General features: G+C 38.6%; 1 protein-coding gene and 1 pseudogene across 1 annotated transcript; both read right to left on the reverse strand.

The window, feature by feature from the left end:
- Positions 1-258: 258 nt before the first annotated feature.
- LOC126613764 (DNA damage-binding protein 1-like) lies at positions 259-4206 on the reverse strand (annotated as a pseudogene).
- A 4075-nt stretch (positions 4207-8281) lies between these two features.
- LOC126613765 (LRR receptor-like serine/threonine-protein kinase HSL2) lies at positions 8282-12740 on the reverse strand. Its single transcript, XM_050281354.1, has 2 exons — positions 9773-12740; positions 8282-9070 (listed from the first exon to the last, which is right to left on the reverse strand). The coding sequence occupies exons 1-2, from the start codon at positions 12354-12356 to the stop codon at positions 8691-8693; spliced, it is 2964 nt and encodes a 987-aa protein (XP_050137311.1). The 5' UTR covers positions 12357-12740; the 3' UTR covers positions 8282-8690.
- Between the last annotated feature and the right edge of the window lie 571 nt (positions 12741-13311).

Raw genomic sequence — 13311 nt, forward strand, 5'->3', positions numbered from 1 at the left:
TATTGAACTTCGTAAGAATAGTAACCTTGTCTTCAGGTTCGAGAGCCCAAGAGGCCGAGACGTGTTCCTTTCTCGACCGCAATCGCAAGACGCAGAAGTCAGTCGCGCACCCAACGCAACATCAACAAAATTTACTCCTCGGCCGAGCTCGACCGACGAGTTGGCACGCCCCGCATTCACCGAAGGACGTAGTTAGCTTATAGATTACTCGGCCTGCGCGCCACGTAGGCTTGGTAGTTTTTAGGGTCAACAATATCTTTAAGTAAATCTTCAGCAATAGTGATAACCATGGTGATTGCCATCCCCAGTGAAGAGAACTCAACCTCATTGTACTGTGTTATGTACCTCTTAGCAAGATTGACGTAGAAGAAGAGCGATTTCTTAGTGTTGGAGACCTAAATTATGTTCTTCGGTGCCTCAACTGATAACGGTGGTGGAGATATGACTCTTTGCATTTGCTCTACTGCCATTTTTCTCTGAAATTTTCTCTAACTTTCGATCTCTCTCTTTTGATCGGGAACGGGGAAACTCATAAATTTGATCGAAAAGAAATCAACCCAGAAGTCAAAGAACAATCGCGAAAGCACCTAGAAACTTATCCTAACATCTAATGAAAATTTGGAAATAAACTAAGTTAGAAACAGATGTAAAATAATGGAAAGTGGAACCACCAGAATCCATGGCGTAAGCTTGGTGGCTCTAATACCATGTTAGCTATATTGCAATATTTGGGAATTGAAGGGAAAATTAAGAAGAAATGATGAACACAAAGATATTAGAGAGAAAGAGTTTAGAGAGAAATAGGATTTGTATTGACTGACTAAATGAAGGTTACACACACTGTTTTTATAAGAGAAATCCTAACTACTCTCACCAAATACTAACAAACTTACTAACTGTATTGTTAACTGTATTACTGACTTGTACCCTTAATACCAAGAACTTCGTAGATGACAATCTACTTAAATACTTCCTTGATCTCAGCTACGAGAATATGAGTGAGATTCCATCCCTAATGGGTATTTCAAAGCACGAGCTGCACAATAAAGTGGTCGAGTTGGGACAACGCATCAATCAACTAATTGGCATCTAACCCTTCTCAAAATTTTTGGACTTTGCGTTTTTTACCAAAGGTAAACAACTTTTAGGGTTACATACAGTATTCTAAAAAGAGGGCTAGGCGGCTCCTAGGCGCTGGGCTGCCACGACCATTATTCCAAAAACGTTCAACAAATCAGCAAGGCGGCCTTGGTGGCGGACTAGACAGTTCTGTTAAAAAGTATATATACATACCTTTGTTTCACAGCATCACCTAAAAGAAGAGGCGTTCACATAATATTGAAGAGAGAGAGCGAGATAGCGAGAGAGTGAGAAAACATCATGGAAGAGAGAGCGATGCTAAATTAGAATAACAGATCTGCAATTGCAGGGATAAACAAGAAATTGACTTAGATAGTTGGGATTTCTTCGACTAAGCATGCAATTTTCTTCGATGCGCTTGAGGTTTTGGGAAATTTTACAAAGGAAAAAGAAGATGGGCGAAGCAGGGAAATTTTGCAAAGGAAGAAGAAGATGGGCAGAGCAATCGAAGGCGAGGAAGAGGAAACGGAAAAGATAAAGGCCTTCGCGTTTTCCAAGGCCTCAATAACCCATCTCATCTTTTTGACCGGTGTCCACTACTTTCCACTATTAATTACCCACCTTTAGTCTCTAATTAATTACCCACTACCAACTTATAATTATAATAAAGTAAAATAAAAATAGTTACCCTTTCCACTGGTAAATATGTTGTATATTGGTAATGTTAGAGAGACTAAATCTTATCCATAAATTTCATACAAGTATAATTTTTTGTAAGTGTCAATATGCACTTATTTACAAGATATACAAGAAAATTACCTAAATCCGCCTAGACCCCTCCGCCTAGCCGCCTAGGCGGAAGACGCCAGCCCGTTGCCCGACTAGCGCCTAACGTTTTTTAGAACCTTGGTTACATATGATGTTATTGAATTGAGTTCTATGTATTAAGGCTTTAACCTTTCATTGAGCTCTATTTTTTAAGGAAAACTAATAAAAATGGTTAAAAACTTTGAGTTTTAATGATAAGGACAAAATAAATGGTAAAGTGAATAGTACCAGGATTGACTTTTTAGTGTAAAAATGTGGTTTTTCGTTAAAATGAACAGTAGGATGAGCTTTTCGTTAAGGTTCCTTATTTTTTAAGGCTTTAACCTACAATTGATACAAGTGTGCTTCAATAGCAGTTGTCAATAAAACATGTCATATAAGTAATTAAAACATCAACAGGCCCTACCATTTTTGTAGGTGGTGCTATACAAGACCAACTTTTCCACATCTTTCTCAATTTTCGGTCATTGGATTGAATAAATTGGAAATGAGCAGAGAACAAGAATTAACGAGTGTATGAAATGTAAACATGGGTGTGTGGATAACACCACATTTTTTAATGATGGCATCTCTAAGACATGGAAAATTACGAGGGAAAAGAAAACCTTGGAAAGAGTTGCCGTGACAACGTGAATCTTACGGCCTGCTGCTGCTGGGAGAACCCATTCTTGATTTAGCTCCCCAAATGAACTGACGAGTCTTACAGAACGTTCAGTGAGCTGAAATGTTATTTAATCAACCAGCATGAACTTAGAATCCAAATGAATCATTATAACCAGAAAGTATTGAATTCAGGACTAAACGATCTAACAGTTTAACACTGAACCCATTTCTAACGCAACATACCCCAAATCGACCAGACTAGTTGGTTCATCATGACTACCATGTAAGGGCCTAGACATGTCGAATTGAAATTTAAATTAGAAAGCGAGGATAAATTCGATAACTTACTTGCACAACTTGATCCGCAATAGCATTATGGCAAAGGAAATCTCTCCAGAACCCAATCTCTTATCTTATATTCTTCTACGTTACCTTGAGAATCTATTTCAAAAACTTGTGCTGTCCTATGTAGCAGCTTACAACCAGGACTGTGTCATACGGATCGATTGTGACATAGGACCACATCCCTACAATGTCTCCCAACCCACGATACAAAGCCTAGCCAGAGGCATATGATAAAGAACAAGTAATTTGTATCAGTGTGGGAACAAAATGCAGATGTTCAAAAGAAATTAAATGCTAAAATAAGACAAACCAGTTCTTTTACTTCAATTTGATCTCGAACTAGGCGTAAAGAACTATCCTTTTGAGCTCCTGAGCAAGTTACAACCCGACATCGACCTTCCATCCCAACATAACGACACAGATTGGCATAGGTTTTTACAATTGTTATACATACAGCAATTGCATCCGTCCTTTGATGTAGCTCTACAAGCTGTGTTTGCATAACAATGGGACGTCAACATCTATTACTGCAAATTAACTTTTAATACCAAAAAAAAAAAAAAAAAAAATTAGAATCAATGTGCTTAATTCAGTTAAAACCTCATAAATAATGGAAATAAAAACATACAACAAGTATGAATGTAATACCTGTGAGCCCCCAGAACTTGATCCCACATAGACAAGCCCACTGTCTAGGCATCAAATTGAAGATGCAGCAGATATCTCCCCCAAAGGCTCAGTATGGAGTCCACTACATCATACGAAAGTGAATCTTTGAGATGATCAAAGCATCAAACAAGATCCACAACACAATAATTTTTTTTTTTCTACTCACGTTTCATTTTCATGCTCTAATCTTACGCGTATAAGTTGGCCACATGTGGTACCAATCATGTACGCATATCCATCTCCATTCACTTTTTGCAAACGCCGTCCCATAATACTATAATTAAATGAAATACATAATTAACTAATTCTAACATGAATTTCTAATTCAAACCAATATTTGTAACTTACAGGTTTCTGGTTTTCCGTATTATCTCTGGTTCGACGACGGTAAAGGATTTTGCTTTGTCCCTAAACAATAACTCCATAAAGTGGCCCAGAAACTGGAATCAGAAACTGAGCTCCGTCAAGCTTATTCCAGGACCAAAGAGTGTTAGAAAATTTGTTCTCATCCTGAGTAAACTCGTATGTTCTGAACTTGATACCATCGTGCATCATTGTTGCTATCACCATTACAGTCCTGCATTAATCAATTAGAAGGCTATTAAAATCAAGGACTTTATCCAGAAATAACTCAAACACCAAACGGAACAAATAATTAATTATTTCCCTAATCAATTATTTCAAATATAAGTTAAAAGCATATCATTACAACAAACCTAATAATGTTTAAAAAAGGCGAAAAACTCTCTTAATCATATACCCAACTATGAAATTGAAACAATCTTAATTCTTAATAGCATTCAACCTAGAAAAACAATATTAAAAAGATTACATTTTTTAATAATTTTTTTCTATTTTCCTTATTTTTTCTATTTTTTTATAATTTTTTAATGTTGGATTAATTATATCCGTTGATTATCAAATTGATTTGGAATCGGACGCACCAGATTGGGTCACGTGGCGCAATGTTAATAATTTTAAATTTTTGCCGTTGAAAAACCAATGGTTTACAATTCGCCATTTCAGCAAGCCGTTTGAGGGTTCTATTTTGTCTCCCACTCTCCTTGCCCAATGGCAATAGGCCAGGCTTAAGAAGGCTGGGCACTTGGGCTAGCAGTAGTTGGCCCACCACTTGCTTTTGGTTTATTGGACTATTGGAAAGGGTTTTTTGGGTTAGACGGCAACATTGTTGCCTTTGCCCCTCCCTGCCACCGACTAGTGGAGATGCTCTAAAATTGGTTTGCAGCAGTACCTCAAAGAGACACCTATGTACCTAAATTATGTATTTCAACAACTTGATGAAGTTTTGCATGAATCTAAACCCTTACACTATGTTTGGATGAGGGAAATAAATTTGAAATTTTGACAAAAGTCAGAATTTATAAATTGACATGCACCAATTTCCTTATTTAGATTCATAGAAATAGAAATTTACAATTTCCTCGTGAAAAAACAAAAAAAAAAACTTAGAATTTGGGACCTCCAATTTTCAAGTTTAAATTATATGGAAATAAGTCTCATTTCCAAATTTTTATGAGTGTGAGTTCAAAATATCAAATTTCATACTCAACTTCCATTGTTTTTCAGGTTAACCACATAAGAAAATTTAAAAATTCTAGAAATTAAAATTCTATCATTTTAAAATTCCTCAGTAATTTTAAATATTTTCATCCAAACAAAGTGTTAAAGAACCTGAAAATTTTGTTGAATTTCAAATCTCAAAATTCAAAATTCAAACTTTCAAAATTTCAAAAGTATAATGATACAGTGTAGTGTGATCCACACAAACTTACACTATCAAGTTGACTACTACTTTTGTGAATCAAATCCAAACACTTTCTCTAACTCATAAAGAACATGATGAACATGAAGAACACTCATAGGAAAACCCATAAGAGTCTCATGACATTTTAACTCATATTTTGACCATTTTAACACGTTTAACAAAACTACCAACTAAGTAGCTACCTTAGGGGTTCTTATGTCAACTTAATTCTCAATTAACAAGACAATAGGAGCCCAAATTTAAGCAAAAGAAGTGGAGAACCTTATATAGTTTGGAATTGCAATGCAATAGGGTTCTTTTGTATATCATTACTCTTGATCACATTGTTTAGTTACTAGTTTATTCATATTTGCAATCCAATGTGATTCTCTTGTCGATATGATTACTTTGAATGTGATTTGGAACGTATTTCCTAAATCGTATTCATATATTTTGGCAAGAGATTCTTACTCATATCATAGAGTATTCTCCGTCAACTGTTTGATTGTTAAATATCCCTTGTTGTACACTCATATACCTCCATGATTAGGTAGCTTAACCCCAACGATATCGTGGACACCCTCGCAATGAATGAATATAGCAAGATATATATATAATTTGATAATGTAAAAGCAATGAACAAAATGTATCTAAAACTAACAATAAAATACAAAAGCTGATTACAAAATACAGTATATTTAGCAAATAACTTTAAAAAAATAAAAAAAACATCTGGAATTTTTTATCGAAATAAGTTCAGAAAATTTCGAATCAGAAATTCAAAATTTTTGGAATTCTAAATTCTAATTTTCATTCCACCTTTTTAGAAAAATTCCGATTCATAAATTTTCAGGTTTAGATCAAGAAAGTTTAATGTCGGAATCAGAAACACCATTCTGACTTGCGCACTTAAATATATAGACAATGAGATTTTGCATACAAATTCTTTAGAGCACTTCAGTGTGTAAGAGCCCCTTTGGTAATAGGTAATTCAATTCCTTCAAGTAAATAATAACCATCTTTAATAACTCTCCCCTCAGGCACTCGAGCCTTAGACTTCCGCTTGACCTCTCCCAAGGGCTCCCTTCAGCCCAATTGCCCGACTGGGCTGGCATGACTGTAGGGGGCATTCGGCTTGCAATTGTTGCCCCCAGGTCTATTGCCCACAGTGGACTTGCTAGCAGATGTGATGGAAAGAAAGTGGGACAACCACATCCAAAATCACTATTAAAAGAAAAATATACGGACACAAAGTTTGTTGGAAGTTAGAAAATGTAACTTTGAAAAGGGTTGGAAAAAATTCTCGAAAATCCCAAACCAAACCAAAAAAATTCCGATTTCAAACCAAAATTCCTAAAATTTTCGAGATGAAATACCAAATTGATCCTGAAATTTCGATACAAGATTCGGTATTGTCTACTCAATCTTTCGGTAATCCCATATTGAACCGAAAATAAATAATATAATTATATATATATATATATATATATATATATTTATATATTATATACATTTGAATTGTTGCTAAGTACTAGTAGCAATATAATTGGTGTGGTCTACAAATAGTAATCATAACCCTTTATGGCCACATCTGCCGGTACGAACCTTCCACAAATGTGTCTATTTCTTCAACACGAAATCAAAAAATTGTATTGTTAGTTTTCAAACTTATTAGGTTTGTTACTTATTTTATTTTGGTTGCATGTTAATTTAACTTGGTATGAATGATTGTTATTTCAATTTGTATGAAATTTGGGAATACCAAACCATCCCGAAATATCGAAAATATTTCGGGAATCCCGAAATTGGGAATACCGAAATTTCAGTTTGGTATTGATCTTCAAATTCCCATCCCAAAAATTTTCGATTAGGAATTCAGGATCCCATTTTCGATTTCGGATCCCATACCAAACAACCCCTACCTTTCAATATGAGCATATGGAGGACTAAACTCAAACCGTACAAACTTCACTGAGAAAAATTCCATCTGATTGTATTTGTGGAGCCTACTTAAGCTTCTTTGAGTGTTCTTTAAATTTCTCCCACATCTAAAAGGAGGAAGAAAAGAAACATACATAACACAAAAGAGTAGGTTTTATAGCCAACTCGACTAAACTCGTATTTATTGTTGCTAAAGTAATGATACTATTATATCTAATTTGACTAAACTCATGTTTGTCTAGAATGGCAAGCAAGACTAATTTTTTTTTTTTCAAAACATCCGTGGTACAAGAGGCAAAAACTTGATAAAAATAAATATGTGATCTTTCTTTTTTTCTAGTTCATACATTATAAGGGATGACCAACGGTTACGGCAGGGTAACCGTGGTTATTTATCCATAACCGTTTATATTCATACCTGAATAGCTGTTTATACAATGGGTGTTTGCATAAACGGTTATACACATACCCATAACCGTTTATAAACGGTTAATCATGTACATAACCGCATACCTATTTAACCGTAACCGTTTAGTACCCGTTTACCCATTTACCCTTTTTAACCTGCTTATCCTTTCTTTTTTACTACTTACCCCTTTTTCATCTGTCTATATGTTTTTTTTTTAACAAATTGAAAATTAAAAAAGAAAAATTTGTCATTTGACAATTGAGGAGTCTACATGTATTTTCAACACAAATATAATATGTTCCACTTTGCTGCAGAAAATCTCATCTAACTGTTATGTTGGTGTATGGATCTAATGAATCAGACCCATCTGCATCATATATTAATTGTAACCAAAATTTGAACAACTGAATTAAACAAAAATCTTAGAGAGAGAGAGAGAGAGAGAGATAGCTTGTTGCTTACATGATAATATGAAGGAGTTGATGAGAGAGAAGATGAAAAGCAAGAGCTGTTTCATCTTTTCTCCAAATTAAAAATTTCCAAATTGCACTACACTAGCATATATCCAGACACTTGTAGTGAGATGATATATTCTCAAACTGTGCTGAGTCTATATTATATTAGCTACAGAAACCATGCACTACAGTCAATAGCATTGATTTAAGTTTTGTTTGATAGAGAACATAATTTGTGTTAATTTTACATATATAAAATAAACGGGTAAACGGTTATCCATTTATAATTGCAGCTAATACCCATAATCACCTATTTAAATTTCACAGATAAACGGTTATACCCATAACCGTTTATTTATTTAAACGGTTACTCATAACCGTAACCATGAAATTTAAATGGACGGATAACTGCAGTTACCCATAAGCTATGGATATTTGCCCATCCCTAATTATAACTGCTGAAAACGACCCATAATCTAAACCAGGGTGAATAATTTTTGATCCACCAATCCGGTAATACACTTATCACAATGATTGCTGAAAATTTCCCCATAGACTGAGTTACTGAGCTATGCAACAATGAATCAAAGGCTTATCATTTTGGACGGTCGGAGGGTTTCTGATCTCTAAGCAATTCAACCACCCTTCTCATGGAGGGCCTGTTGATGGGGAATGCAGAGGTACAAAGAAGAGCCACCTTCAAAACCTTCTCAATCTTTTCGTAATCACGCGTCGACAGATCAATCCTTGGATCAATAATCTGGCAGAGATTGGCGCCGGAGAAACCGTTGTCATTGCTGCTTTCTTCTTCTCCTTCAGGAGTAGACATGGCAGCCTCTCTAACCCACTTGACAATGTCTGTGTTCTCACCAAAGGACGCGTCATTCGGACTCTTGCCGGTTATCAGTTCCAACAGCACCACACCGAAGCTGTAGACATCACTCTTCTCAGTGACTTTAAGAGTGTATGCGTACTCTGCAAACCAAACACAATGTGATTTAGTATACATGTTCATATAATGTTCCTTTAAACCTAAACAATCAAATTACAATTAGTCCCAACATATGTGATCATGAACTAAACGAAACAAACTAAAATACATCAACAGTTAACAATTGTTCACGTCAACATTTCTAATGAAAGCATACAGTAAGAATAAATGCAAAGTAAAAACATTTTTTTTTGCCGAAAAAACAAAAACCAAGTCATGATCATGTTGGTTGAGAAGCAATTAACTGTAACTCGGTGGATTAAAAGCATTAAACCGTACTCCCGAGATCTCAAATCCAGTGCCATAACACATAGCGGGAAAAGTAAAACTACCACAGTGATATAGAAATATATTTAGTTGACTATAAGTCAGCAAAGGGCAGTCACCAACCAAAGCTGTATATCCATGTTGGAAGCTAGTGTTTGTTGGCTCCCCCTAGCAATTTAGCCACTTGTATATATGCACAAGAAAGACTAGACACTAACGAAGACGACGGCCACAGGAACTTGGAGTGTGACTTTCAAATTCAGACAATCTAAACCATACTTTTTCTAAGTTCAATCTTAACGTAAAAAACTATTTGGGTTGCCATCACGGATAGTGAGACACTCGGAGAATCTATCAAGACACCCAAAAAGAAAAATTTAGCAACCAACCAATTTGTTTTTTTTTTTGAAAAAACTCACCCGGCGCGATATATCCGTAGGACCCAGCAATCTGTGACATGGTACCACATCCGGCCGCCACGTCACGCTGCAAAGTCTTGGCGAGTCCGAAATCAGCCACCCGTGGGGTCCAGTCCTCGTCCAACAGTATGTTATTACTCTTTACGTCCCGGTGAACGATGGGCGGAGCACAGTCGTGGTGGAGGTAGGCCAAGCCGTAGGCCGACCCGACCGCGATGTTGAATCTTTTGGCCCAATCCTCCAAAGGCCCAACCTTTTCTCCATGCAAACAATCACCCAAGCTCCCATTCTCCATGTACTCATAACCCAAAATTCTACTTTCCTCACCACTACAACAAAACACCAATTTTACAATATTGCCATGTCGGATCCGACCCAACGTCTCCACTTCGGAGCTAAAAACGGATTCAGTTTCGGGTTTTCTTGCCCCGCCCCATAGCTTCTTAACCGCCACGGTCTGCCCTGTCTTCAGTTGCACTTTGTACACATGACCCGACCCACCCGTTGCAATCAGATTCTCCTCCGATAATGATTGCATCACCTCCTCTTCGTTAAACCCGACCCGCTGGAATGTGGTGAGCCTGTAGAGCCGCTTCGTTTTACCGCCAAGTGCTTTGGATCGATATTTCAAAAACGAAAGAACCGACCCGACGACCAGAACAACACAAACGGATAAAATGACTATCAAAATTGGGGTAGGAGATTTGGGTTTGGAGCAGGTTGGGAAGTGATCCAGATCCGGACTGCACAAGTTCGGGTTACCCAGTAGACCCGAGCTGAAGGGACTGTAATCGAAACCCGTAGGTATTTTTCCGTACAGTTTATTATTCGAGACGTTGAACTGATTGAGCCTGAGCTTGGTCAACTCCGCCGGAATCTCACCGGTGAGTAAATTTTCCGAGAGATCCAAGTAATTCAATACCGGCAAGTAGCCGAGTTGCGGTGGGATCCCACCCGATAAGCGGTTGTGAGATAGGTTCAGCTCCGTCAACTGGGTCCACGAACTCACTGAACTCGGAATCTGACCGGAGAACATGTTCTCCTCCAGTTTTAGCTTCTGCAAAATCTTCAGCTCCGTCATGCACGACGGCAAGTCGCCGGAGAATTGGTTGTTGCTCACGTCGAGGGTCGAGAGGTTCGTAAGCTTACAAATCGCCGACGGAAGTGCGCCGGAAAATTCATTGCTGGAGATCGTAAGCGTCGAGAATCTCGTAGCCGCCGAAATCGACGGAGAGACGCTGCCGTTGAATCTGTTGTTATTCATCGTCAGGAAATATAGCCCAGGCAGACCCCAAAACATGCCCGAAACGACGCCGTCGAGCTCATTGAATTCGATTCGAACGTATTCCAGAGAATGACACTTGTTTAACGTATCGGGTAAATTTCCGGAGAACTGGTTCTCCATAACTATCAAATTCCAGAGCTTTTTCCGGTAACAGAGGAACTTCGGCAGCTCGCCGGAAAACTTGTTCGTCGATACATCGAGGTCTGCCAAATCGGAATATCGGCCGAGATTTTCCGGGAGGGAGCCGGAGAAGCTGTTGTTGAAGATTTTGAACTGCTGCAAGTTGGGATTGGAAGCCAAGATCGGAGGAAGCTCGCCGGAGAAGAAATTGTCGTTGAGATTCAGAGACTCCAATTGCAATTGTGCAATTTTTTCTGGGAATTTTCCGGTGAAGCCGTTCATAGAGAGATCTAAGTACTGGAGAAAAGTCAGGTTTCCTATGCTCTCGGGCAGTTCGCCGAACATCTGGTTTGCGAATAGCTCGATCTGCGTCACGCTTGCCAATCCGCCGATGCTCGCCGGAATCGGACCGGATAGCGAATTCGTAGACAAATCGAGGTTCGTAAGAGACGCCAGGTTTCCGATGGAGTCCGGTATACGGCCTCTGAGGTTGCATTGGGGGGCAAAGAGGTTCTGGAGCTTCGTCAAGTTTCCGATTTCGGAAGGTAGCTCGCCGGGCTTCATCAATGGATTGATAGCGAGTTCCAAGTGAGTCAACTCACTGAGATTGCCCAAGAACTTGGGGATTGTGCCGGTGAGCAAGTTCCCGGAAAGCATCAGGACCTGCAAGGCGGGAAACCGGCCGAAACTCGCCGGAATGTCGCCGGTGAAGTTGTTGTCCATGAAGTTCAGGATTCGCAAGTCGGTGAACTCCGGCTGAAACTCCGGCAATGTTCCGACGAAGAGGTTGTTGTCGAGCTCGAGAACATGGAGGTGGGAGCAGAGAGAGAGGGTGTGGGTTTGGAGAGAGCCGCCGATGGAGTTGACGGACAGAGAGAGGTTCTGGAGGGTCCGAATGCTACAAAACCCGAACGGAAACCCGCCGGAAACGTTAAGCCCGGATAAGTTTACAGCAAGAACAGAGTCGATCTTCGGGTCGCATGTAATTCCCGTCCAGTTGCATGGATTGGGATCCGTGCTCGGGACCCAGTCGTCGAGATTTCCGTCCGGGTCGGACAGTTGGGCCTTGACCTGAATCAAGTGCTGAGTATCGCCGGCCAAAGAGGCAGCGACGGTTAAAACGCATGCCAGCGCGGAAAATAATACTAAAACGGGCTTTACAGCTGCTAATTGTGTCATCCTAATAAATTTTTGGATACAGAAGTTAAGGTTTGAAGAGTGAGGAAATGAAATTCATGCTCTAAGCACAGGTAACGGTTTGAGAGAATGAGAGGGAGATATAATTTTCAAAGGGCTTCACGTGGAAGGTGCTTCATTTCTTCATCTTTTGGGATATTGTGAGAGAAAGTAGGTTTTGATTGGTGAATCGAAACTGTGAGCGATAGATTTTGAGATTTTTCAATGTATCGAAAACAGTTGAAGAGGCGGTTTAATTATATTTGGGAGGATATTATCGCTAAGTGGAGCAAATGAAACGTGATTCGATTTGGCTTTTTTAGGAGACGGTGACAACATTTAGTGTTGAGTTGGAACTTGGCAAAGTGTATTTAAAAGTGGAAGAGCAAGATTGATAGGCGATTGATGGGGCCATTGTATTTGTTCTAGAAGATGGAGAGATTTATTGGCTAGTTTGGTTTCTTAATTCTGTTTTGGGAGGGACATTGGATTTGGAGCAGAGGACGAAAGGAAATTAGGAATGGGAATCAAATAGGGAGAATTTTCCATATTTTCGTGGCTCGGAAAATAATGTGATGTTTGTGGAGGATGGGAATTGATGCTTTTTGGTAAAGCCAATTAAGCATCAAGGACTACTATTTGGAATTTGTTAAGCATCAAGGACTAGTATTTGGAATTTGAGACGAACAATGTGTGATATTTGTGAAGGATAAAGCCAGCTTCAGCAGCAAGCATGGCAAGAAGTTTTGGTTGAAGTCACTTATAGAATCCACACTACTCGTGGATGCTACTTAGTATTACGGTAAATAAAAGTTTATTTGCCGAAGTCAAAGGTATTTCACACCCTAGAGAATAGGACTAATTTTTAGTAGGGTCCAGAAAGGCTAAAGGCATTTCAATTCATTATTGATCATGGTCAAATGACATACGTCCTCTCAAATCTTTCAATCAAAAAATC

The sequence above is a fragment of the Malus sylvestris genome, chromosome 2, assembly GCF_916048215.2.
Source record: "Malus sylvestris chromosome 2, drMalSylv7.2, whole genome shotgun sequence".
NCBI lineage: Eukaryota > Viridiplantae > Streptophyta > Magnoliopsida > Rosales > Rosaceae > Malus > Malus sylvestris.

Excerpts from the sequence above, each read along its gene's own strand:
- LOC126613765 (XM_050281354.1), bottom strand. The coding sequence starts at position 12,356 with ATGACACAATTAGCAGCTGTAAAGCCCGTTTTAGTATTATTTTCCGCG. Across the intron at positions 9,071-9,772 it reads CTACGGATATATCGCGCCGG|AGTACGCATACACTCTTAAA; the intron begins GTGAGTTTTTTC and ends TTTGGTTTGCAG.